The sequence below is a fragment of the Delphinus delphis genome, chromosome 15 (assembly GCF_949987515.2).
Source record: "Delphinus delphis chromosome 15, mDelDel1.2, whole genome shotgun sequence".
Taxonomy (NCBI): domain Eukaryota; kingdom Metazoa; phylum Chordata; class Mammalia; order Artiodactyla; family Delphinidae; genus Delphinus; species Delphinus delphis.
In genome coordinates, this window is record NC_082697.1 from 38584762 (window position 1) to 38609940 (window position 25179).

General features: G+C 39.4%; 1 protein-coding gene across 3 annotated transcripts in view; it reads left to right on the forward strand.

Moving 5' to 3' along the window:
• BTBD3 (BTB domain containing 3) overlaps window positions 1-20310 on the forward strand; it is a 37344-nt gene extending 17034 nt beyond the window's left edge. The window contains exons 2-5 of one of the 3 annotated variants that reach the window (XM_060031240.1): window positions 11355-11640; window positions 12128-12218; window positions 12787-12905; window positions 15915-20309. In XM_060031240.1, coding sequence (XP_059887223.1) covers window positions 11498-11640; window positions 12128-12218; window positions 12787-12905; window positions 15915-16947 — 1386 coding nt within the window. In that variant the 5' untranslated portion in view covers window positions 11355-11497 and the 3' untranslated portion in view covers window positions 16948-20309. Of the gene's footprint in view, window positions 1-881; window positions 923-10702; window positions 11641-12127; window positions 12219-12786; window positions 12906-15914 lie in introns of all 3 variants that reach the window. The other 2 variants (XM_060031239.1, XM_060031238.1) reach the window with 2 other exon arrangements.
• The last annotated feature ends 4869 nt before the right edge of the window (window positions 20311-25179 follow it).

Consider the following 25179-nt stretch of genomic DNA (forward strand, 5'->3'; position numbering starts at 1 on the left):
ATTCTCTACTGGTGCTATAAATAAATACGCCAGGCCATGAATTGAGACCAGTTGATAAAGGCAGCTTTGTCCTGGGTAACTGAGTCTTGCTCTTCATTAGCCCATACTTCTCTCTGACTATGCGAATATCTATCAAATTTTAGACTCTAATGAAGCGAAGCCTTGCTCTGAGCACCTATGGGGACTTGCTTTAAGTCATGCTTTAGTATTTTCAGTTGGACTAGATGCTAGATGGATGCAATGTTATAAAACCACATTTGTGCTTAGACATGTTCGGGAAGCCTCAGGACACAGTTCACAGATGTCTCAGTTCTTTACCACTGTACCTCGTGTAAACCTGCATCTCGGACAGCTGGAAACTTGACAGCCCTTGGTTTCAGACCATGTTAGCCCAGGACCAGTTGCACTCCACAATGCAATCTAAGGTTCTAGATGGACTTATAAGTGCTGGACTTGATCGTTCCTGTTACAGAATGATTGTAAGCCAGGTGTGAGTGTGGTGCTTTTATCTCTTGTTGGGAGGCATGGAGGTGAGGCCCTTGGAGAACTCACCTAGTCAGACTGCCTAAGGCAGGATGAAATGTGGGAAAGTGCAGCGTGGAGAGGCTGGGAAACCTTCCTTGTAGAGGTGTCTGTGGACTGCATTGTGAAGGATGGGTAGGCTTCTGACAGGTGGGCTGTAAGGAAGAGAGGGCAGGGAGGATGGCGGGAGGCAGCGGGCTCATTTCAGTTCAGGAATAGTCTTGTTTGCAAAGTGAGTGAATGAGGAGTACAAGTCACAGGGCTTGGAGTCAGGTCATGGAGATCCAGAATGCACTGCAAACTGTGTGGCTTCCTCTCGCTGAGAAAGATGAGACAGAATTTCTTCTTTTTTTTCCTAGATAGATGCTTGGTCTGCACTCCTAGCATGCTGAAGCAACAGGTGAGACCATCCTCCTTTCACATGGTAACCTCTTTAGGAAGAGCAGCACAGAGTAGTTGGTTAAGACTTGGCCACATGCTGGGACTCGCCTGGTGGTACAGTCGTTAAGAATCTGCCTGCCAATGCAGGAGACACGAGTACGAGCCCTGGCCTGGGAAGATCCCACATGTCTCGGAGCAACTAAGCCCGTGTGCCACAACTACTGAGCCTGCGCTCTAGAGCGCGAGCCACAACTACTGAAAGCCGCACTCCTAGAGCCCGTGCTCCACCACAAGAGAAGCCACGAAAATGAGAAGCCCATGCACTGCAACGAAGAGTAGCCCCCGCTCGCCACAACTAGAGAAAGCCCGCGTGCAGCAATGAAGACCTGACGCAGCCAAAAATAAATGGATTAATTAATTTTAAAAACTTGGCCACATGCCACTTAATAAATACCCCTTTTCATTTCCTTTTTATGCCATATTTTAAATTTTATGAGAGAGTATTACATTAAACAAATACTGACATCAACCAGGTCTCCTGTACTGAACTCTCAGTGGATCATGGCATCCCTACAGCTGGCTAGTAAAATGCTTATGCAGAGACCTGACTCCTTTAATTTTGATCACCCTTTTCAGAGACTGTCAACTCTTCATTGGTTTGGTTCCAGTCATCATCAATACCATGGATCTTGTATGAGTCTAGGCAGTTCTTGACTGTGGTAAAACCGTTGCTTCTCTGAGTGTTACTTAAAAAATTTGGAGCACTAATAGTTGAGTGGCCACTTTTCGAAGATATATTTTTGACTCGAATGCTTTTAATCTACTCATTTTACTTAGGTACACATGTAAATACTGTCTACCTATTGTCGTGTGATGCAGAGATTGGGGAAACCCAAATTTGAGAACATATTTTCACAAATAGTCTTGACTTTCTAAATGAAACTTACTTGAGCATTATTTTATGAGCAACTAAATTTTATACTATACCTCCGGGCAGTTGTACTGACCTATAGTAGCTCTTAATTAAAAAAACAAACAAAAAGAAAACTTGCTAAATATATTATTAGAATTGAATTTTTGTTTAAAGTACCTCATTTTCTTAGTTCTGACACATGCAATGAAACTCTGTATAGAAACCCCTCAACTTTTATTCTGGTTAGAACAGCATGAGAGATAGAAGCAACAAGGGGTACTTTATTGGTGCCAAATAATTATTTCCTGCAGCAAATGGTGGTCGTCTCTGAATGTTACTTGGTGTCGATATAGTTAAGGTTATGCCAGCGTTTACAGTACAGTGTGCCTTTATATTGTGTCCTTCACAACAATCATGGGGAATTGTAGACTTTAAAGCTAATTAAAAGTAGCGTAAAACATATTTTTTTATTTGGACTTAAAACAGATTTTACTTTGAGTTTTTGCCAGAAGCTGGTTTCTATAATAACCCTCCATCACGGGCTTCTAATTCTACGTGGATTTTTTGTTAGAACATGTTTTTGTGACTCAGTTTAGAAATGTATGTGCTTTTTTCACTTTCATTTGGTGGTCTCTACTCTAGAAAGGATATATTAAAAATTGGGTTTGAAGATGCCTGGTAATTTCAGATGTGTTTGTGTTTTCCTGTAGCACAATTTCTCTCAGTATAGCAGATCTCTTATTTTTAGATCTTGTATTGTTTGCTTAAAATAACTATATTTCATTCTAGTCACATACATTGTAAAAATGAAGGAAGGCGTTTCATTAAATAGTAATTAACTAAGGCTCTTGTGGATACGTGTATGGTGATAGTCAAAACACAAAATTGGTAACTTGTCTTTTCTATGTGACTTTGCTAAAATAGGAAATTAAAGCTTTTTGGTTTTTGTTTTTCTCTCGCCTTGCCTTTAACAAAACTATCCTACTGATTTTACAGTGATAAAATTTTTTAGTGTAAGATAATGTATATCATTCCCTCAAGTGTTTTGGGGGGCTGTACTATGTTGAGGGAGAGGAGAGCAGTGCTCATTTCTAAGTGCCCCTGAGTGACTGAGGGCAAATGCACAGTGAAGTGACTTATGTTTGGGAATCTTGTTTTATCTTGCAGAGCTTTTTCACTAAGTTGTAGATGTTGGGGAAATTGGTTTGTTACATCTACCCTGTTAATAAACAGGACTGATATAGAATGGTGTGAAGGTTGGTTTGAAGGTGGTCAGGATTTTTTCTTCCTGTTCCATGTGCTCATTGGAAAAGTGTGGCTTTATCAAATAAAGCCAGACATTCTTTGGTTAAGTACGTAAGTGAAGAGGGCCTTTGGATTTTAATGATCTGAGTGTAGAGATGAGTTTGGTTATTATCTTCCTAATATCAGAAAAAAATATACTAGGCAAAGTAAAAAATATCTATGAAAAATATTTTTTATTTGACTAAAACATATTTTCCTCCTCTGTCAACTAAAGCCAACAGCCGACCTGGAAAAAGCCGCAGCTGTGGTCAGGCAGAGTCCTTCTTTCCAGAATTTCCAATAGGTTTAATGTCCCCTGTTGGGTCAGAACAGCCCCCCTTCGGGCCTTCTCAGAAGAGACCTCCTGAGGCCTGGTTTTACTTTTCTTTGGATAAATTGTTTTCAAGTACCTAGGAGAAAGTCATACATATAATGGGATCATTGTAATATGATAATAATATTTCTCCCTCTTAAAACTAATATTTTAATATTGATTCTATTTGTTTGAAAATTATTAATAATTTCAAAGGAGTCATTTAGCTCCAGGTTTAACCTATGTATCACATTGTTGTAGGTTAATAAATCTTTGATTGATTGATTGATAAAATATCTTTAGCAAATATTACCCAGTTAATAGGCTTCTATTAAGGAGTTTTAAGTACATGTATAGTTGTGTGCCATGAGAATTTAGGAGAAATACATTGTATTAATGCTGAAACTCTTACCAGTCCTGGCAATGGAAATTCTCATTTTGGAATTTCCATGTAGACTTTTTACCATATCATCGGTTGTCATAGTAGCAGTCTCAATTGAGAATTGTGATTATATACTTTATCAAATGACTGGTTGATGAAAGCTCAATTATTCTAATGTAGTTCAGCCAGAATTCTGAGCCGGCATCTTGCCTGGTTAGGGGAATAATTAACCAACCTAAAGAAGAGAGCCCTTTTTTTCTGTTGAATTATATATATTTTACCTTACTTCACTGATTGTAAGGTGCCATCAATTGTAAGGTATGCCTTTATTTTATGTACCAGTGAGAAAGGGGAGGAGCCTGAAGTTATACTCATAAAATGCCATCAATTGTAAGATTCAGCCCAATTTCAGAGATGTTAAAATGTTGCAGTGGGGGGGAGAAAGGAATCTTATAACCAATTAAATGTGGCACATGTCTATATATACATACATAGAGTTTTAGTTGGGTTTTGGTTATAATCATAATATTAAGATATAAAGAAAATTATATTAAATAAGTCATTATTTCTAACAAACATTATACAGATTCTTTAATTCTAGAAATCTAGAATTGGAAACGATAAGAGATATTGTGTAGTCAACAACTTTCACACACAAGGAAACTTAACATGAGATCACTCAGAGTATATAGAAATTAGCAATTGATTATCTTGTTTACTAAAGGATCTTAAACTTTACGAAAGAATTTATAGTATTTTTTTAAATACCTATCATTAGAGTATCTCATATGATATATTTTATATGTTCCTCTCAAGATCACCTCATTTAACACATGATAGAGAATGATACGGCATTTAGCTGAGTTGTTTGATAGTCCAAACAAGGTACCCATAGACATAGCTATAATCATCAAATATCATGTTAACTGCTACATGAAATTTTAAAAGAATCGTTGTTCCTGCCTTCAAAGAATTGTCACATTCTACCTTTGGGCATTTTTTCCAAATTTAATGTACAATTTTAAGGTTAACTGGAACTTTGTGTGGTGAATAGGAAATGACTTAGTGAAACAGCCCATGAGCCTCATCCCTCCAGCCACACAGAGGCATGCCTTGCCCAAGTGTTTGTCTTAGTTATCATCACCCTTGGTGCTAGAATTCAAATTGGGTCATTGTTGAGAGGCCAAATTGAGTTGCTAATGTAGACATTGCTGGGTGGCTCTGGACTAATTGCCACTTTGGGCTCTCTCAGGAGGTGGGTACGGCTGGGTATCCACCAACAGGTGGCCTTGAAGTCCAGTGGACACCCAGCCTGGAATGTGGGTTCCAGGTGCACACCTGGCATTGTGTGGGACCTGATCACAATGCACAACAGAGATCTTGATTATTGAACCTCACCTGCAAAATCTGAACAAGAGCCCCAGCAAACCGGAGCCTGCTTGGTGGGGCTGGAGCAAGCCTGCAGATGGATGAAATGTCAGTAGCTGTAAGCCAGGAAGATTAGGAGGGCAGGGAGCCAGATGAATCTTTGGGTTTTTGTGTTTTGGAAAATTGTATCACAAATATTTCCTGCTTTGGGTACAATTGTTACTAATAGTGGAAGTTTACCTTTGCAGAGCGTTTTCAACTTCTATCAAAGTGCTTTCACAAACATGTAATCTTGCCTTCAGGAGAAACCTGAAAGGGATGAGCTAGGTAGAATCACCCCATTTGGCAGATGAGTAGAATGAGGTTTACAGATTCTAAGTAACTAACCCTAGGTTCGCTAGTTATTGGCTCTTTTTTTCCCACTATACGGTGCTGCCAGCGCTTGACTGTATTTGTTTCCGAATTTAACATGCATATAGTCTGTTTTCCAGCAACTGTTGCTATCTTTAGGGATTGCCACCATTTTGTCACTTATGTTTTATACCTCCCAGATCAAAACATAACTTTCGCTCAGTACTGAAGAGAAAGATAAGCAAAACCAAAACACTCTTTCGTCATAATTTATCAGGTTATATTACTCTCCTCTGTTAGGTTCTGGAGGTGTCCACCCTGTAGCTGTTTAGGTGTCTTGTAGTAAACCAAATACAAGTCCAGACAAGGAGTGCAAGGTTGGAGCAAGTTAAACAAGAGTTGCCAGCATTGTTAGTTGTTGACATCGCATTTGTTGGTATTAACCATGAATGGCTGGCTTTCTAATTTTCATTTTACTGGAGAGCCTCTTCTGGTTTTGAGTGGCTTCCTCATGGCTGCTGCGCTCCTGTGTTCCTTCCTGTTACAGTTCCTCTCCGTTTCTTCCCAGAAAGTGTCCTCCCATTCTTCTAGCAGTTGCTTCCTGCAGGGTACAGAGTATATATATGTTCATGGTTTTCATATCTGTAAATTCGGACGTGTGTTTTTCTTTTGAAGTAGATTAGAAATGTGAAGATAAAGCATTACATAAGATTGTGGGGTAATTACTGTGGGTGAAAACTAGAGCGAGTGGAACAGACACAATTAAGCAAGCAGTCAGGAAATCTGCGCTCTAGTCTGGACATTGCCCCACAACCTAACTGTGGACTTTTCACAAATCCCGTAATCTTCTGGACCCCTAGTTACCTTATCTGTGGGACAGAGTTGCATTAAATGATATCTATAGTCCCTTTTAGTTCCAAACCTTACTCAAGTCCCCAAACTGAATAAACAAGATTCTGTAATACCAAATAAAGACCGGATGTCTGGCAAACCTTCTAGTGGTGAAGAGGATGATTTGATCTAAGTGAGCTTAATTCTGTTCATAATTTTATTATTATGAGGAATTGAATGGGAAGAGATAAAGGTGATTGAACTTTCCGGCAGTTATAAAATTATCTGAAATCCACTGCTATTCGCTAACCTTTTAAGCTTGGTTCCCAATCTTGCTCACCATTGCATGCCCGACACCTAATACACTGCATGATCAGCATGTTTGTATTTTGAGAATACTTTCATAAAAGATTGATGGGCTTCTTGACTTCACCTAGTTATTTACTTTAATAGGGCAAATTAACCATGTCTCATAACAGCTTTAAAATTCAGGACGTGTAGGAACAAGTGGTATGCTAGCCAGAAAGAAATTTTAGACGTGAAATTTGACAGTAGATACCAGACTGGTATTCTTTATTCTTCAACCCGGTGGGTGATGTTTATGGGTTACAGATTCAATAGATGGGATTTTAACTATTTATATTTAATTTCAAGGGGGGGAAAGAAGCCATAATTTGTGTTTAATGAGATAGACTATAGAAATGAAAGCAGAAAATAAAATGATACAATGAATATTTTGACTATTCAAATTAATGTGCGATTTCCATAACATTTTATTATGTTCTGCATCATGAATTACTCTGAAAGACAGATATGGCTTCTCTTTCCAGAAAAATAAACGCAGACTCCCAATTTTGCATGTGATTTGAGGGGTTTGTTTCATGGGCTCCATTAAGTTGATGCAGCCTTGCCTTCTTCCTTGTCTAGTGGCCCCTAGTCCAAATTCCTGATAGGAAAGAACCCTAGGATGTTAAGCCTTAAAAGTCCTTGGAAATAATCTAGACCAGTGTTACATAAACTGTGGTCATGAAATCAATGGACTGTATCAAAACCAACATTAAAAAGAAAAGAATAAAACAGAAAATACTAGAGTGTTTCATAACATGCTAAGCATAAGTTTTGTTTTGTGACCTTCTTTCCATCTGTATATAGATATATGTGTTTGTGGGTGTTAGTACCGGGTCTGAATACAAAATGGATTTCTTACTGTGGATTGAGGGTAAAGTTTGAGAAACACTCATCAATTCTGGATGAACCTCTTCATTGTGTAGGCGCTTTAAAGGCTAAATGATGTGTTCCGACACTCTCCCTCCCTCCCCCTCCCAACACACACACACACACACAGCTCTTTAATTTTTAGTGGCTGAGCCAGGACTGAACTAGACTATTTGATCGCTAATTGTGCTGTACCACAGTGCTAATTTTTTGAAATAGAATTTGAAGTAGATTATTTTAAAATATTAGGTGGTTCATCTGTTTCACACTTGGCATTTTTTAATCCTTTATTTTTCCCCCTAATTGTCTCTGTCACTGCCCTTTAAAATAATTTGGGCTTGAGCTTCTTTTCCTGAAAATTGAAAAATATTTGGGGACCTCTCAGTTGGCTGTCTACACATCTGAATCATAGAATTTGACACTTAGGGGCTGATCAGAATTTCAGAACAAGACATGAAGGTTCAAAATTAAATTATTTTTAATTATTTGTCCATTCACTTGAATGTGAAACGCGGCTCCAGATGTTGATACCGGAACATTGGGAAGACCTTGTAACATTCCCTTAGTCATGTGTATGAGGTTTTCTCAAACTTGAATGTAATATAGATTACTTGGAGAGTTTTGTTAAAATACAGATCCTGATGCAGAGTCTGGCTGAGGCCATGGGTTCTAACAGGCTCCCAGGAGGTGCTGCTGCTGCTCCTTCGACCACACGTGCAGTAGCAGGGACCTTATATTAACTGTCTTATTATCGTGGGAAGAAACGGTGGCTCTCAGTAAGCTTTTCATTGTCTTGATTTTATTCACATTTTCATGCCTTTCCAAATTGGCTACAAAAATTAAAATATCTTTCTTGTTTTTTAAAAAACTGGATTATTTTTTGTAGTTAAAAACATGTCTTTAGGGCTTCCCTGGTGGCGCAGTGGTTGGGAGTCCGCCTGCCGATGCGGGGCACACGGGTTCGTGCCCCGGTCCGGGAGGATCCCACGTGCCGCGGAGCGGCTGGGCCCGTGAGCCATGGCCGCTGAGCCTGCGCGTTCGGAGCCTGTGCTCCGCAACGGGAGAGGCCACAACAGTGAGGGCACGCGTACCGCAAAAAAAAAAAAAAAAAAAGTCTTTAAAACAGCTGTGCTCATCGGTCCTCACATCCATGAATAAGGACAAGGCCCCTCTCTGCAGCACTGTTCTAGGTGATTCCAGTTTAATAAATATTTCCAAGCTTCTCCACAAAACTTAATTTTCTAAATAACTGAAACTTAATTTTATAAAGAACATTTTCTAAAATTTATATTATTATATAATATATATATATTATATAATTTTCTTTCTTAAACTATTATGTGCACTTTTTCCTTTATTTAGTGGTATAAGAGCAGTGTTTTTTGGAGGCTTCTGGTAAAGGGTGTTGAACTATATGCAAAATGAATAAAAACCACAAAACTTCTAAGTTATTGTGTCTGTCTTTAATGCTTTTTGTCTGTTTTGGCTTTCCAGCTGCTGGTAAGTCTGTCTCAAAACCCTTCATTTCCCTTCCATTCTAATTGATTACTTCTGACCTGAAGGAGCCAGCTACTAGGTTTGTTAGAAGTACACAGGGAATTAATCCCAGTCAAAAGGAGCTCCCTGTCCTGGGGACTTTCCTAGGATGGTGATGGTCAGGAAGTTAAGTAGCACTTGAGCAGGAGAGAAATCCTTTGCTTTTAATCATATTCTGAAAAGTTAGCTGTAATAGGAACTCACTTGTTTCTTCTTTGTGCCTTTCTCCATGTGTTTCTTTCTCTCTGTTTCTCACACACACACACACACACACACACACACACACACACATTGTGTGGTGAAGTGTGTCTGCAGGCAATTGGAAGTGTGTGTGTGTGTGTTAGCCCTATGACTGGGAATACGGTACTTATAGTAAATACATGGCACTTCAGAGTTCGTACGAAATGGGGGTGAACAACCTGTGCTAAAGACCATGGTTCTCTTTGCACACAGTCTGTCCTGCAGTGGCTTTGTAAACAGGTTTAAGAATAATAATGATGACAATAAAGAGGATATTCCTTGGTTCAGTTTAGTGATTCCAGGTCCCAGGGATTTAAAGTCTGATTTTAGTTGTGTTATCTTTAGTAGATTGTCGGTTATAACAGCAACCAAAGCTCCCATTTGTTGGGCCCTCGCTCTCAGGAACTCATTATTCCGATGGATGTGGTGCAGCAAGCAGGGCTGTGGTCATGAAGGTGCATCAGGTGGGGGCAGCACGTGGCTGCCGCCCTTCAAGCCAGTAGGAGTGATAGTGCTTCATTCTACTCATTAGGCCCCCCTAGAAATGTATGTGCATGTGTGGAACCTGCAGCAGGTGTTTTGGTTTTTCCTTACTCAGCAAAGCTAGAAACGTTGGAGGATTCACATCTATAAAAACCATGTAGTAGTTAGTACTGTTCTGATTCAAAGCCGAGAGAACCTGTTTGCATCTTAACTGTGCAGCATGTATCATTTTGGGTAGCCTTATTATTGGTTTTGTGTTAGAATTTGTGAATTACATTCTTTAAAACTGTGATGAGGCTACATGTAACCATAACATTTAGGTTGAATTTTTTTGAAGTCCTGAACAGGGCCCCATTTCACATATTTTTAGTGAATTACAGCCTTTAAACACTGATTACCAGATTTGTCTCATTTGAATCTTATTTTTACATCCAGAATGTGTCTTATGTTTCAGTGCAGCTAAACCTACTGGTATCATTTTAGTCTAATTAACAGTATTTTGTGATCTGGGACTCCTGTCAAAGATCATTATAGGAGCTAGAAAACACTGGGGGGTAAAATGAACACATGACCTCATCTGTTATTTGTACTAGACTATAACTTGCATTCAAAGAGACTAAAAAAGGAAAAAGAAAAATTTCATTCCTTCCCATTAAGCTGTAATAAATGTGTTTAATATGGTTTTGCTATTAATAATCCCTTTTAGCTGGTAGAATGGAAGATTTTGTTTGAAGTACTAGAATGCTGCCGGGATAAAGATTTTACTAGAAACAGTAGATATCAGTCCCTGCTTGTTTAACTGGGGGAATAAAAATGCACATCTACTGAAGAAAAATCCGTGGACATAAACTCTTCTCTTCCTGTTTTCAAATATATCTCATAGGTTGTTTATCTTATTTAAATGTACAATAATATAGTAGCCAAGAGAATGCAACTGCTGTTCCTTTAATATCAGAACTATGCACACTACAATAGGTGTCACTGTTTTGCTTGGTCCAATCATGACTGGTGACTTCAGCTATTGGCTCCGAGCACTGGCTGTCTGACTCCATCTGCAGGGCTGTAATACCTACTCTCCTCCGATCCATTCACCACACAACTTCAGCCGGCCGAACAGACTCACGCGGCTCCAGCACATCTTGCTAACCTAATTCAGAAAACAAGTGCTACGGCTCTCTGCCTGTCACCTTCGCGCAGTGTAGCATTTTCAGGTGATCTAGGAAACTGGGTTATTTTTATGAGCAAATAAGAGAAACAGGAATCATGATGGGGATGTATTTAACAGACCCAGTACTGGATAAAACTTAAAGCCAGTTTCTAATTCAACATAGTAAAAAGGTCACCTTGCCCGGCTGAGAAAAGAAGCAAAATATCAGCTTGCTGGTCTCTGCTCTCATCTTAGCTCGTGCTAGCCTCTTTTCCTTGATGCTCACACCGATTTGGAATATCTGGCTATAAAGAGAGACCTACTGTACTCATGGTAGATGACAAGGAAAAGAACATGAAATGTCTCACCTTCTTCTTGATGCTTCCAGAGACGGTAAAGAACAGGTCCAAGAAAAGCTCGAAGAAAACAAATCCCAGCAGTAGCAGCAGCAGCAGTAGCAGCAGCAGCAGCAGCAAGTTGCCTCCAGTTTGTTATGAAATAATTACCTTGAAGACTAAAAAGAAGAAGAAGATGGCTGCTGATATATTCCCCCGAAAAAAACCAGCCAACTCCAGCAGCACCACTGTCCAGCAGTACCACCAGCAGAATCTCAGTAACAACAACCTTATTCCGGCCCCAAATTGGCAGGGTCTTTATCCCACCATTAGAGAGAGGTAAGTGCCGGGCCAGCATATTTACTTTAAAAGTTTTCCTGTGTTGAAGTTTCTGCTTTTGCACAACGTGTAATGTATTTTAACATAAATCTGCGTTTCCTCTTTTCCCAGAAGCTTTATTGGTAATGGAAAACTGCCTTGTATCTTTTCCAGAATAGTACAGCTGTTTTCCTCTTAGATAAAAATGTTTTTGTAAGCCGTAACATTTAGGTGACAGGGTTGTGTCTGTGGGTTATAGAAGATAGAAACCTTTTATTTGTCCTTAAGTCTAAAGAAAAGTTTGGATAACTTTTTTTTTTTTAAAAACTTCAGTTACTTCCATGTGTTTGCAGTGATTACAGACGCAGTTGTATAGTTGGAACCTTTATTTGTAGCTTTACCCTGAAGTTATTAAACTGTTGTTTAGCTTGTGAATCTTTTGTGGGTTTTGTATGTTGGGGAGGGGGTGTTAAAACGCTGTGAATTAATGAATTGCCTCTGTTTACAGAAATGCAGTGATGTTCAATAATGATTTGATGGCAGATGTACATTTTGTGGTTGGGCCACCAGGTGGGACTCAGCGGTTGCCAGGACACAAAGTAAGCAACAGATGCATTACTCGTTTAGTACTGAGATTTACAAAGAGGGACCCTCTCCGTGAGCCTGGAACTTGGGGTGGGCAGCTTGCCAATGGCAGGCAGTGCGTGTTTCACCCGATCACAGAGAAAGTGCAGCGTCTCCAGAGGGCCTTGGCCACGCTTAATTTTTTTTCTTTGTTTCCTTTTACCCTGCTTTATGTCTCACACAAAAACATGCCCTCTTAACTCTACAGTCATGGGAAGTTGTTGTGATAGGTTAGGAAAGTCATATGTTTACCCTTCTCCGAGAAATCTGTTAGATAAGCTTTTATTTTATTTATTTTATAATGAGGGAACTTGAGCATCAGTCTTTTAAAGCCTTGATAATTAGCAGCATAGAGACTGGTTTGCGTGAACTTCTGTCTTTTGCTTTCATGGCCAGATCCACTGTACCTTGGCTTTGTCAGTAGAGCAGGTGTTAGGTGCTCTGTGTCCACTAAAGCTGATTGCTTAGAGTTGTTTTTCTGGATTGATGTGCTGAAAATGTTTTCAATTTAGTGCATGAAATAAGATTTCCCTTTCTCCACAGTATGTTTTAGCTGTTGGGAGCTCTGTTTTCCATGCAATGTTTTACGGAGAACTTGCCGAGGACAAAGATGAAATCCGTATACCAGATGTCGACCCTGCTGCTTTTCTCGCTATGCTGAAGTAAGCATCTTGCGTATGTTTGGAAAGAGTTTGTTTATGCTGTTTTTGTGCTCTTATGGCTTCACAGTTAAGTATAACTTCCAGGTAATAGAAAAGAGAGACTGATGAAGAAAGTGGGTGCTGCTTACCTTGTAAGTGTTTTTGATGAAAACTCCTGTGCACCTTTCATGGGGAGCATGTGGAATGAAGCAGGCGTTTACAATCACACCTTGACATGGAATTTGGGGGCAAGTGGCACGTATAGTGATTTCATTTTTAATGACTTATAATTAAAGCAAAAGAACTTTCTGGTGTGTTATCTAATAGAGCATGTTCTCTCTGAAAGTATTGTGTGTGAAGAAGTCTTTAAAAAGACATAAATTATATTTTTGCTTCACAATTCCAGAAATTATATACATTATTTAAATACTACCAGTTAGGAGGTTTTTAAGTTTTCTAGGAGTTATTGTCTCCTATCAGCAATTATAAAACTTATTATCTGTTGAAATTGTCTGATCTTGATGCACACATACGTACACATGCTGTCACATGAAGTCAGATGCTGTTTCTCAAGGATAAGAGACATTTGCATTTTGTAGTAGAGGAGAAATTTTTGAAAGATGAATAATTTTCTATAGATGTATATGGATATGTTCAGAAAAACTTAAATTGGTCATACAGAAATGTAAAGTTATAAGATATAAATTTATTTAAAAAATAGTTTTCTCTCTCCTGGGTCTTTTGCAGAATCCAGTAAATGTTGACCAGATAACTAGAATCCACTTCTGTGACCTGTGTTGGTGCTGGACAGTGAGATAGTCTACTGTGTGGTTAGGGTCCAGCGATTATTCTAAGTAATGTTTAGGTGATTTTTCTTGATTCTTATTCTAGCACACCAAAGTGTACCAGAGTTCAAGGTTACCTGCTGCTGTGGGGATTTTGAGTCACTGGAATAAATTACAATGTTTGTTGAAAAAAATTACTCATTGGCTCAACAAGTTGGACAGTAATCCCACAAACATTTAAAATGCTGATATATATTGTCTTCTGCCTACTGAAAAATAAGTATTATAGTTAGTTCCAGAACTTTAAAGTGTTTAATTCTTTATGTGTAGTATAGTTTTGAAATCCATTTGTTGCTCTCTAGAACTTTCATAGTGGGAGATAGGGAAATTAAAGGCAAGTGAGCACGTGAAGTACCAAAACATAAACTAATCCGCTACTTTTAACGAACAGACACTTTGTGACCTTGGTAATGTTTTAGAGATATACATACAGAACTCAGTTTTACCTGTAGCGATTTTTGTGTTTTGTTTTTTTCCCCAGTGAAGTTAGCTTTGTATATTTGACATTATTTCTGTTGCAGAGGAGAATGCTGACACTAGTTCGGCATTTTGTCATCACTGTAGTCAAGTAGACTGTTGTGTTGCCGCAGATATATGTACATAGTTAGGAAACCCGAGTACGAGTCACAAAATTCCGTTTCACCTAAGCCATTTGATTCATCATTTGACAGGCATCTTTTCTTATAAATGTGTTGCCTAGAATATATCTTGATACAGGTTTTTAAAATTATATGAGCAGTCCACGTAAAGTGGTAAGAATCAGAAATGTAGCAGGTGCCATTTACTGTCATGCTGGGCTTGATCAGCACAGTGTAGTTGCCTGGGATAGTGGAGGCCAGGTTTTTCTCACCCCTGCATTGTGGGTGAGTAGCCAGTACTACTGGAAAGGGGGCTGTCAAGAAAAAGGGAAGACTGCTCATTTGCCAGTTCTAGGGTAAGAGCTACAAAGTGCTGACCGTGCTGCAGAATCCTCCCCATGGTCCTGGTGCTGCAGGTATTTAGTCGAGCAGTCTTGCCATCTTGCCAGTGGCTGGCTTAGTCTATCAGAAAAGAGTAAGGGCTTCCTGGGAGAAAAAATTCAGGTTCCATTCATGATTGTGGTCATTTTTCTCATTGCCATCCTTATATTTTTGTACTTTGTTACAGAAGCTATTGCTTATTTCCTGTTATATGTGTTTCAGTAAGGAAAATGTCACAGCAAGTAGCTAGAAACATTTTTTAATTATGTTATTAGTATGTATTTTTTACTCATGTGCAGTTATTACTATCTCTTAGTCAGCCACAGCATCTAAAAGAAGCAGATGATTTCTATCTTTACATAGCATCTTGGGAGACTGACACTGTCCCCCAAAACAATAAGAAGTGTCTTATCTCCTGAAATGGGGACACTTCACAGAAGCACACAAATAGTGCATACTTAGACTTTCTTAAATTTGTTTTTTAATTAAGTGTATCTGGAAATAATGTATTCTTTAATTCTGAAGGTGGAAGGAATGTGTGGGGGAGAAGAAAGAATTTAGAGTTTAAAAAAAAAGCCAGATACAAAGCCTGCGTTGGATTCTATGTAAAGTTAACCGGAAGATAGCATTGGAGCCCATATTTAAAAATCTATTGAACTTGGAACTACTTGAAAAATATCTTAAGATCAGGTTTTGTTTTGTGTTTAAGGAAAATCCAAGTCATTCTTATATAAAAGCGTCAAGATGCAATCATTGCTAACATTACAGTATTGATATTAAAGATACTTGTTTCCATCTGAATTTGCAGAAAAATTTTTAAGTAAGTCTACATACATATATTTCTCCTAAAACATATAGGGGTTATTTTTAACTAAATATAGTATAGTATATATAATAGAATTTTGCTATATTTTTTCCTCATATTCACTATTTTTGATTTCAGCCCTTTCTTGAATGTTCTAGTATCTTCTATATTTTGTAGCTTTAAAATAGAGGCTAGAATGGTTACATGAAGTTAATGTCTTTAATTATACAAACTTTCTACTAAGTTGAAATATTAATAACTTATGAATGTATTTCAGATGTTGTTTTAATGTCTAATCATGTTTGTAATAACTGTTACATAAGATTTTCTTGGAACTAACTTGAAAGTAGTTACATCTTTTCTCACTGGACACGCTCATTTTTGTGAAAATTCCGTTTACATGCAGCGCTGTTTCTTGCAGATACATCTATTGTGATGAAATTGACTTGGCTGCTGACACAGTCTTGGCCACTCTTTATGCTGCCAAAAAGTACATCGTCCCTCACCTCGCCCGGGCCTGCGTCAATTTCCTGGAGACCAGCCTGAGCGCCAAGAACGCCTGTGTCCTCCTGTCCCAGAGCTGCCTGTTTGAGGAACCGGACCTGACCCAGCGGTGCTGGGAGGTGATCGACGCCCAGGCCGAGCTCGCTCTCAAGTCTGAGGGGTTCTGTGATATTGACTTCCAGACACTAGAAAGTATCCTCCGCAGGGAAACTCTGAATGCCAAAGAAATTGTGGTTTTCGAGGCAGCTCTCAACTGGGCTGAAGTGGAATGCCAGCGACAAGATCTGGCTTTGAGCATTGAAAACAAGCGCAAGGTCCTCGGGAAGGCGCTTTACTTGATCCGCATCCCGACCATGGCCCTGGACGATTTTGCAAACGGTGCTGCACAGTCTGGAGTCTTAACTCTGAACGAGACGAACGACATCTTCCTTTGGTACACCGCGGCCAAGAAGCCCGAGCTGCAGTTCGTGAGCAAAGCCCGCAAGGGCCTCGTCCCGCAGCGCTGCCACCGTTTCCAGTCGTGCGCCTACCGGAGCAACCAGTGGCGCTACCGGGGCCGCTGCGACAGCATCCAGTTCGCCGTCGACAAGAGGGTGTTCATCGCGGGCTTCGGGCTGTACGGCTCCAGCTGCGGCTCAGCCGAGTACAGTGCCAAGATCGAACTCAAGCGGCAGGGTGTCGTCCTGGGGCAGAACTTGAGCAAGTACTTCTCAGACGGCTCCAGCAACACCTTCCCCGTGTGGTTCGAGTACCCGGTGCAGATTGAGCCAGACACCTTCTACACGGCCAGCGTGATCCTGGACGGCAATGAGCTCAGCTACTTTGGACAGGAAGGCATGACAGAAGTTCAGTGTGGCAAAGTCACTGTCCAGTTCCAGTGCTCGTCGGACAGCACCAACGGCACTGGGGTGCAGGGGGGTCAGATCCCCGAACTTATATTCTACGCTTGAGCACGCTTCCCGGAGCAGTGCAGGCTCTGAGGTGCACACCACACTCCTGCTTGCTTGATGCTTAGCTCAGCTGCAGATATGCAATCAGCGCAGGTAGTTTGTAATGAACGGAGCTGTAGGCAGGTTCTGATTTCTTTCAACCTTTTAATTATGTACAGGCAAAAATGCAGCATTCAGCTTTTAACTCTATGCGTAAAAGAGCCAAGTTCTCATCAAGGCTTGTGGTTCTTAGAGTTGGATCTATACATCTGGGGAGATTTTGAGTTCTTTTCCAACTGCCCCACTGACCTCCCAGTTTTGTCCCTCTTAGGACAATTTTCAGATCACCTCAAATTCCCTTTTGGGCTTTATTTTAAATAGGAATAAATAGTCTAAAATAACAATAACAAGAATTATTTTTAAACAGAACCCTTCACTTCCCAAAAAACAGATAAACCTCAGTGTACAATTTTGAAAGACGTTTTGCTTGGTAATTAATAATTAAGAAAGTAGACAGTAGTCACTTTACCTTCTTATTTTATTTCCTTTTAAATATTTTACTTTTGGGCATTGCTTTTTCTTAAATCCTAAATTCATAAGATTGTTAAGTTTTAAACTGCAAAGTGTCAATGTAAAGTAAGAAATTGGAAGTTTTAGGTCATGACTTTTGCTACAGACAGATTTATATTCTTTTAGTTTAGAAGACAGAATATTGCAGTACAGAGACTTCTTTTAGAAGTAACTAAATTATAAAATTTTATTGTCATTAGGAAAAAGTTGCAGGCCTATTAATTTAAACTAAAATGGTTTTAAAAGGAAGCCTAAAAAAGTCCCATACGACAGATAGTTTAATGGATGGCAAATTATAATACAGAGTTTGAAAAAGTCAGACCCTTTTCCCTGCTTAGCTTCTGATCCCTGCCATTTGCTGGTTTTCAAAAGTTGTACTGTATAGAATTCCTATTCCCTTTTTCCCATGAAAAGAGGACCAAACAATTCTTTAGATGAATGGAATAACAATTAGTTTTGTAGCACCACATGTTAATGTAATGAGATATTTTATTCATTGATTTTTTTTTTTTCTTAATCTGTAATGTATTTCACCGGATCTACTTTGACCACATTGTATCTTCTTAGTTAATTATAATTCTGTCCTGTTCCTGGACTGCTAGAATCTGGCCTCTGGCCATCTTAAAGTGCCAATATATGCCTGCAGGGTTTTTAGAAAATGGTCTAGAGCGATAGACTTGGTGATACCTAATATTCACTGCCTCAGCATCACATCCAGCTCTCTTATTTGTCCACGGATAATGTGAAAAAGGAGGGAAAAGCTCATCAAAACATTCTCCTTCAGCGAAGGCTTGTGCTGGCTTAGTGCCTGTGACCCTGGTGGTGTCCACTGTGTCCACTCCCAGTTGAAGTATCCATGTGTTTCTGGGCAGCTTTTCTGCCCAGCGTGATCCTGAGATGGCTTCCCCGCCACCCAGAGTGTGGTCACTGGCCGCCTCCTTCTTCTGCTCTGTGAGCCCGAAGCTGGCTCTGGAGCAGGGGTTAGTCCTGGGGTGGGTGTGTGCGTGGGTGCCCGTGCGCGTTCAGGTGCGTGCCAGCTCAGGAACTGTCTCCTCCCTGCCTGGTCAGTGAGGGCTGGGACAGAAATGGTCCCCCTGCTGGCCCCAGCCGGGCCCCAGTGGGTGACTGCCTGTGCTTCTGGGCCACTTCTCCCCCTGTAGACATGGGCTTGTCGCTTCGGCTGGCTTCCCCGATGGAGGAGAACACTGGATTATGGGAAATGTTTTAATCACCTTTACCATTACCTATGTCTGTTAGCGTAGATGATCAAAAGCTATTACGGTGATTATAGATGAGTATTCCCAGGACAACTTTCCAAAATTATCTAACAATTATTTCTCATTAGCAAGATGACAGTAGTTTTGGCAAACTATGAAATAAAGGTACGTTTTCAATTTAAAAAATACTTCTACAAAGGGTTTTATTTATAAATTATGGTTAAACATTTCGGTAACTCATAGTTACCTTGCAAATTGGTAGACTATATACCTAATTGGAAGGCACTAATTTTTAAGCCAGAGGAGAAGAAACTTTATTTAGCACTAATTTCATCATATCAGGTTGTTGGCGATGGGTGTGATAACCTTAGAGTGAAGATTGTTCATTCAGTAACACCCATGGTCAGTGCTCCTGTTAGTAGCTGCCCTCCAGAGGCTGGGGAACCGCTGGGTGAGAGCCACGTGAGATCCTGTACACTAGGTGTGGAAGAACTTAATTTTATATTAATTGCTATCACCTGAAAAAGAAAAAAACCAAAACCCATCCATCATCTGATTGGCTGGTGCCAAGATCTGTGGGTTAAATTTGAAAGTTGTATTTAAAACAAGAAAATTTTATCTTTTAAATCCTATTCTCCCTTCTGCATTTTCAGTGACATGGAATTAAGGCTAATGTGCTTGCTTTATTTTCTTTGGTAATCTCAAATTTTGTAGCTTTTAAAACTAGAAACCATTGTTCTGACAAGGCGGGCAACTGTAGTGTATAAATGCAACTTTATTGAACAATGCCCTATAGATGCTTTTCCCAATGTACCTGGCAGTCTTTGTCATTGTTTATATCCTGGGGATAAGGGGAGCTAGGCTAGCAGTTCTAATGTAACATTCTTTAAGCATATCTTAATATAGTATTTAAGTAAATGGTCTAATTTCTACATAACTGTTGCACTGAACCGTCTTTTTTTTAAGGTGTTTAAATAAGCTCGCTAATTCAAGACACTAGCCACTTGTGCATCAGAGTGCTTGAATTCAGTAGCTTACAGCATTATTTATGAAGGAAAAATATATAAATATGAAGTACCTCATGTTGAATGTTATTGTACTGTATTTTTAATGTAACAGTGCAGATCTTGTTAGACACATGAATGTATATAATCATGTTAAGTGAAAATAAAATAAAACTGGTTCATAGATTTGTTTTCCTTAGCATTTTTGTAGGTCCCTTGAAATAGTAAAAAAAAAACAACAAACTCATTCTGGCACTTTTGGTTCCACTTATATTTTACAGAGATGGTTTTTTCAGGAGCATTTGTTTGCTGAGTTATTCACATATCCTTGATCCCTAAAGAAGTAAAAATCTGAGGCAAAAGCATAAAAGAACAATGAATATGTTAATTAGTTGCATTGTGGAAAGCCTGACTGTTAAGTTGATGAGAGGGAGTGAATGAAGTTGATGAGAGGGAGTGAATGGATACATTTATATTCCAGGAATGGAGTTTGTGGTTGGCTGGCATTCTGGGTAGAGTTGCTCAAATGTCTAGTAGATCTCCCTGTACTCTGGGCTATTGATACCAGATCACATCTAGCTTTAGATGTGACCAGTGCTGCTGCTTATTCCTGCTTTGTTATAATTGCTTACGTCTAGGAATAAAAAAGATAAATGTCATATGACAATCGTGAATATAATTTTTAAGTCCTCAACTGTTTTCCATTATATTTCCCTATATCAAGTACATATACACACACACACACTCGTATAATTACACACACACGTACATATGTTTTTTGCTTTACTACAGCTTTCTGTTACTTTTATACTAGAGTTTATTGTGAAACCCTGTGTATTTGCTTAACTACTTCGTCTACTCATAGTTCAGTTTCTATAGCATACCTACTCAAAGGATTTTTGGAATTATTCCAAAGAGTAAGAGAACTGGAAATACCCATTCTCATCAGTGTAATTACAGATACAACCTGGATTGCAAAGATCCTTAATCCAGGAAAGTCTTAGCCATTATCTCTTCTGGTGCTCTTTAAACGTAATCCACATGTGTTTGTTTTCAGTATCCCAAGACAATTGGAAATGATCCTCCTCTTCTGTCGGCACTCAGGATCAAAATGTCATTGAAATTACACTTTCTTCCCAGTTGACTCTTTGGCTTGCCTACAAAAGCCATGGACTTAAACTTGGGAAAAAAACAGGAAGGAGAAAAGCATTCCTGAGGAACTAAATAGCATGAAACTTAGAGGCCGAAACAAGCAAGTGGCCCTGAAAACCGGGGGTACCTTAAGTGTTTGTTAGAGAGGGCTGCGCGTGCCTTTGAGATGCTGCAGTAGATGACTACGCTTTTGATTTCTATCAATAATTAATAGATTTCAGCATTTTTTTCTGAGCCATTTACATTTATTGACCAACTACTTCCTTTGCTCAAAACTTCACATTATCCTCCACTTTTTAGAATAGATCATCTAACAAAACTAAAACCGGGGGAACATTTCAACAACAGAACCTCTTCGTTTATTTCCATAAACAACCTAAGCACTGGTGAGAAAAGTTTCTCAACCAAGATATGGTCAGGTAGGTGAGACGAAAATACTTTTGAGGAAGAGAGGAAGACAGTGGTTCACCTTGTCACACACCAAGCAGTGTAAGACACTAGCATCTGTAGATCAGTCACTGAGGAATCATTGGGTACCTTTTCCCAACTTGGGCATCTCCCCTCTGTTTCTTCTTCTGAGCCTTTTTTGAGTGAGGGTGGTGGGGAAGGTGCAATTCCTATTTATGCAGATCTTAAATGTCCTCATAATGGTAGTTTTCTATTTGCCTGTTTACTTAAATGTCCATTGGACAGCAGTTTTGCCAGCAGATGCTACTATTTTATACTTGAGCTTCTAACAAGTTCCTCACTTCAAGATACATAGTTAAACAAAACACCCACCCTTTACTTTGTCAAATATGTACTTTTTTCTGTGTACAGGACATAATTAAAGTTGCCTATTAGACTACTACCACTGAAATGTTAGTTTGCTCCTACTGATTCCTCTTTAAGCTGTTCTTGGTAGTAACGAAGCTAAGTGCTGTGAAGAGAGGCTGTGCTTTAGAATTTAAGGATGAGTTTTTCACTTAATGCAACAGCAGTACAGAAAATTATTTCAAAATTAAGGTGTATTTTTTGTTTTTATGACTTAGGTGAACAGTTTAATAGACTATCTCTTTTACATCAATTTGTTTTAGAGGAATGAAATTGTACCTGGAAAACTTTAAAAATAAGTCATCCTAGTGGCCTTGTTAATTTAATTTTTTAAAAATTTATTTTATTGAAGTATAGTTGATTTACAAGGTTGTGTTAGTTTCTGCTGTACAGCAGCGTGACTCAGTTATACATATATATATATTCTCTTTCATATTCTTTTCCATTATGGTTTATTATAAAATATTGAATATAGTTCCCTGTGCTCTACAGTAGGACCTTGTTGTTTATCCATATAGTAGTTTGCATCTGCTAATCTCAAACTCCCAATCCGTCACTCCCCCACCCCCTCCGCCTTGGCAACCACAAGTCTGTCTCTATGTCTGTGAGTCTGTTTCTGTTTCTTGGATAAGTTCATTTATGTCATATTTTAGATTCCACATATAAGTGATACCATATGGTGTTCTGTTTCAGACTTACATGATTTAGTATGGTAATCTCTAGGTCCATCCATGTTGCTGCAAACGGCATTATTTCATCCTTTCTTATGGCTGAGTACTATTCTACTGTATATATACCACATCTTTATCCACTCATCTGTTGATGGACATTTAGGTTGCTTCCATGTCTTTGCTATTGTAAATAGTGCTGCTATGACCATAGGGGTGCATATATCTTTTCCAATTAAAGTTTTGTCCGGATATATTCCCAGGAGTGGGATTGCTAGATCATATGGCAACTCTATTTTTAGTATTTTGAGGAATCTCCATACTGTTTTCCATAGTGGCTGCATCAATTTACATTCCCACCAGAAGTGTAGGAGGGTCCCCTTTTCTCTACACTCTCTCCAGCATTTGTTACTTTTAGACTTTTTGATGATGGGGTTTCTGACTGGTGTGAGGTGTTACCTCATTGTAGGCCTTGTTAATTTTAATAAGAAGTGCTGCAGTAAACCTTCATGACCAGCATACAGCATAAAGACTGTTTTGTGAGAATCTGGAAAAGTCTGTGAAATATGATATATAGCAGTCTTTACTGTGGCTGTACAATTTGCATTTTCATTCCTAAACTATTATGTTCAAAAAATAATCAAAGGGGAGATAATGACTATTTAAGGAAGCTTCAAACAATCTTTCAAGGCTTGAAATGGAGGTTACTACCTTCTGCTCTATAGTAGAATACATAAAAATGTACTTTTTGAGAGACATTCTATGCATCTTAGGAATTTTCACTTTTGTGCATGCCTTAGCCAGCCCTAAACTTAAAAGTTATTTCAGCATCTCTTCAAATAGTGCTGAAACAAACCCTCAGAACTCCTGAGCCTTATCCAATTCAAAGTTCAAGAAAAATTTCAACTCTAAGAATATTTGGAGGCATAAGTGGACTAAAGAGTTTTTAGTGTATTTTAGTATTTAGTGTTTCTTGGATAATGTAGCTCCCCAGGAAAGACATATCAGGTTTAATGAATCATTCAGAGGATTAACTCAATGTTCATTCATTCATTGATCATTCGTGGATTCTTGGCTCCATTCCAGGCAGTAAGAGGTGCTATGAGACAAGGTGAGTGCTTTCAGAAGCTTCTGGTCCAGTGCAGTGTTGCTGTGCTGTTGGCACAGAGGGTTGTGCATTGCTGGCCTCTGCCCTCTGATGTGGTTGGTCTTGGGTGGGGCCTGAGAAATTGCCTCTCCAAGGAACGTCCACATGATGCTGACCGACACTGTTGTCTGCAGATCATACTTTGAGTAGCACCCATCTAAGTGAGTGGTATGTCAGGGAGGGGCCAGTACAGAAATAAACCAGTAGGGTTAAGGGGCAGTAGAGAAATGCCTTGGCTACCGTGGAACCAATGGAAAGGGTCATCTAGATCACCCTTGGGTGGAAGAAAAAGGGATGCTTGAGCTGGGTTTTGAAGGATGCATTAGAATTATCTAGTGCAGAATTATCTAGTGGAGACTGATGACGCAAATTAGAGGGAAGGGATAGGGATGAAGGGAATTCCAGGAGAGAAACAGCAGGGGGATGGGATTGGGAACAGCTGGATGTGGCTCAGGTAAAGGGTACCTGTGGGAGAACGAGGCCGTCTGCTGTGTGCCAGCCTTGGGGCAGGATGATAAACCGGGCAGGAACGTGGAGCACTTCACATATTGGGCTGAACTTGCTTTTATCCACAGAAAAAAGCAGTGACATTGAAGAGGTTTGAGATGAGACAGCAGTTTCGTGATTTACAAACGTCTTTCTGAACTTAGGGAAGGGTAGACTGGATTAGACTGGAGGCAGGAGGAGAGGGTAGGGCTGTGAGTAATGCAAGCAAAGATCAAAGGGGGGCAGGAAGTGGAGAGAAGGATGAAGATTCTAGAAACATTGAGGAGAGACAACCAGGGTGCAGTGGCTGTGACATCCAGTCAAAAGGGGGCTTGTGAAGTTGGAATGAAGCCTCTTGCTTTATATTTAGCCTTATGGAAAGGGAAAGAAGACAGTTTTTACTCTACCATCCTCTGTAGATGGTTTATAGGTACCCACCCTTGATTCTAGGATTCTTTTAGGAAGAAGGAAAAGCAAAGAGAGTCAACTTAGGGTGCTGGCTTATAACTTAGATGCAGGAAGACTGCCTGCATTTGAAGCTGTAGCTGCATGTGAATTCAGGCAAGTTACTTAACCTCTCTGAGCCTCAGTTTCCTCAAGAAAGATGGCAGTAATAATAGTGCTTCCTAATAGGGTTATTATGATGATTAAGATTTCTAAAGCACTTGTGACAGTACCTGGCAAACAGGAAGTATCATAAAAGTGTTGTTAAGTGAAACAAAATATAAAAGGCCACAAATTAAACCCATGCATTTCCCTCATGTGCCTTTATGAGAACCAGTTTTAGTTTATACACACTTTTTAAAAGTTGTCAACGCAGACAATTAAAAAGGGTCATTTTGTTGCTGTTCTTTTAAATAAACTATGGCCAATAGGTAGGGAGTATATAAAGTTACAAAGAGCTATATTGTTGAAGAATTCTCATATTTTAGCCGTATTTCTAGTAAGCATTTAAATTCTGTCGTGTTAATGAGAGACCACTGAGGTAGGTGGATTCTAGCATGTCAGACGCCTTCAAAGCTAGGAAGTTATCTAGGATTCAGAAAATTACTCTGTAAAAGAGTACACAGTGGGTTTTCGAAAGACCTTTTGAAGACATCGTCCAGGAGGAGTCTATTTTGCAGGTGAAAGAATGTCCCCTTTGCGAGTTCTGCTAGAGTCAAAATAAGCTCTTTTTTCTTGGCTTACAGACTCAG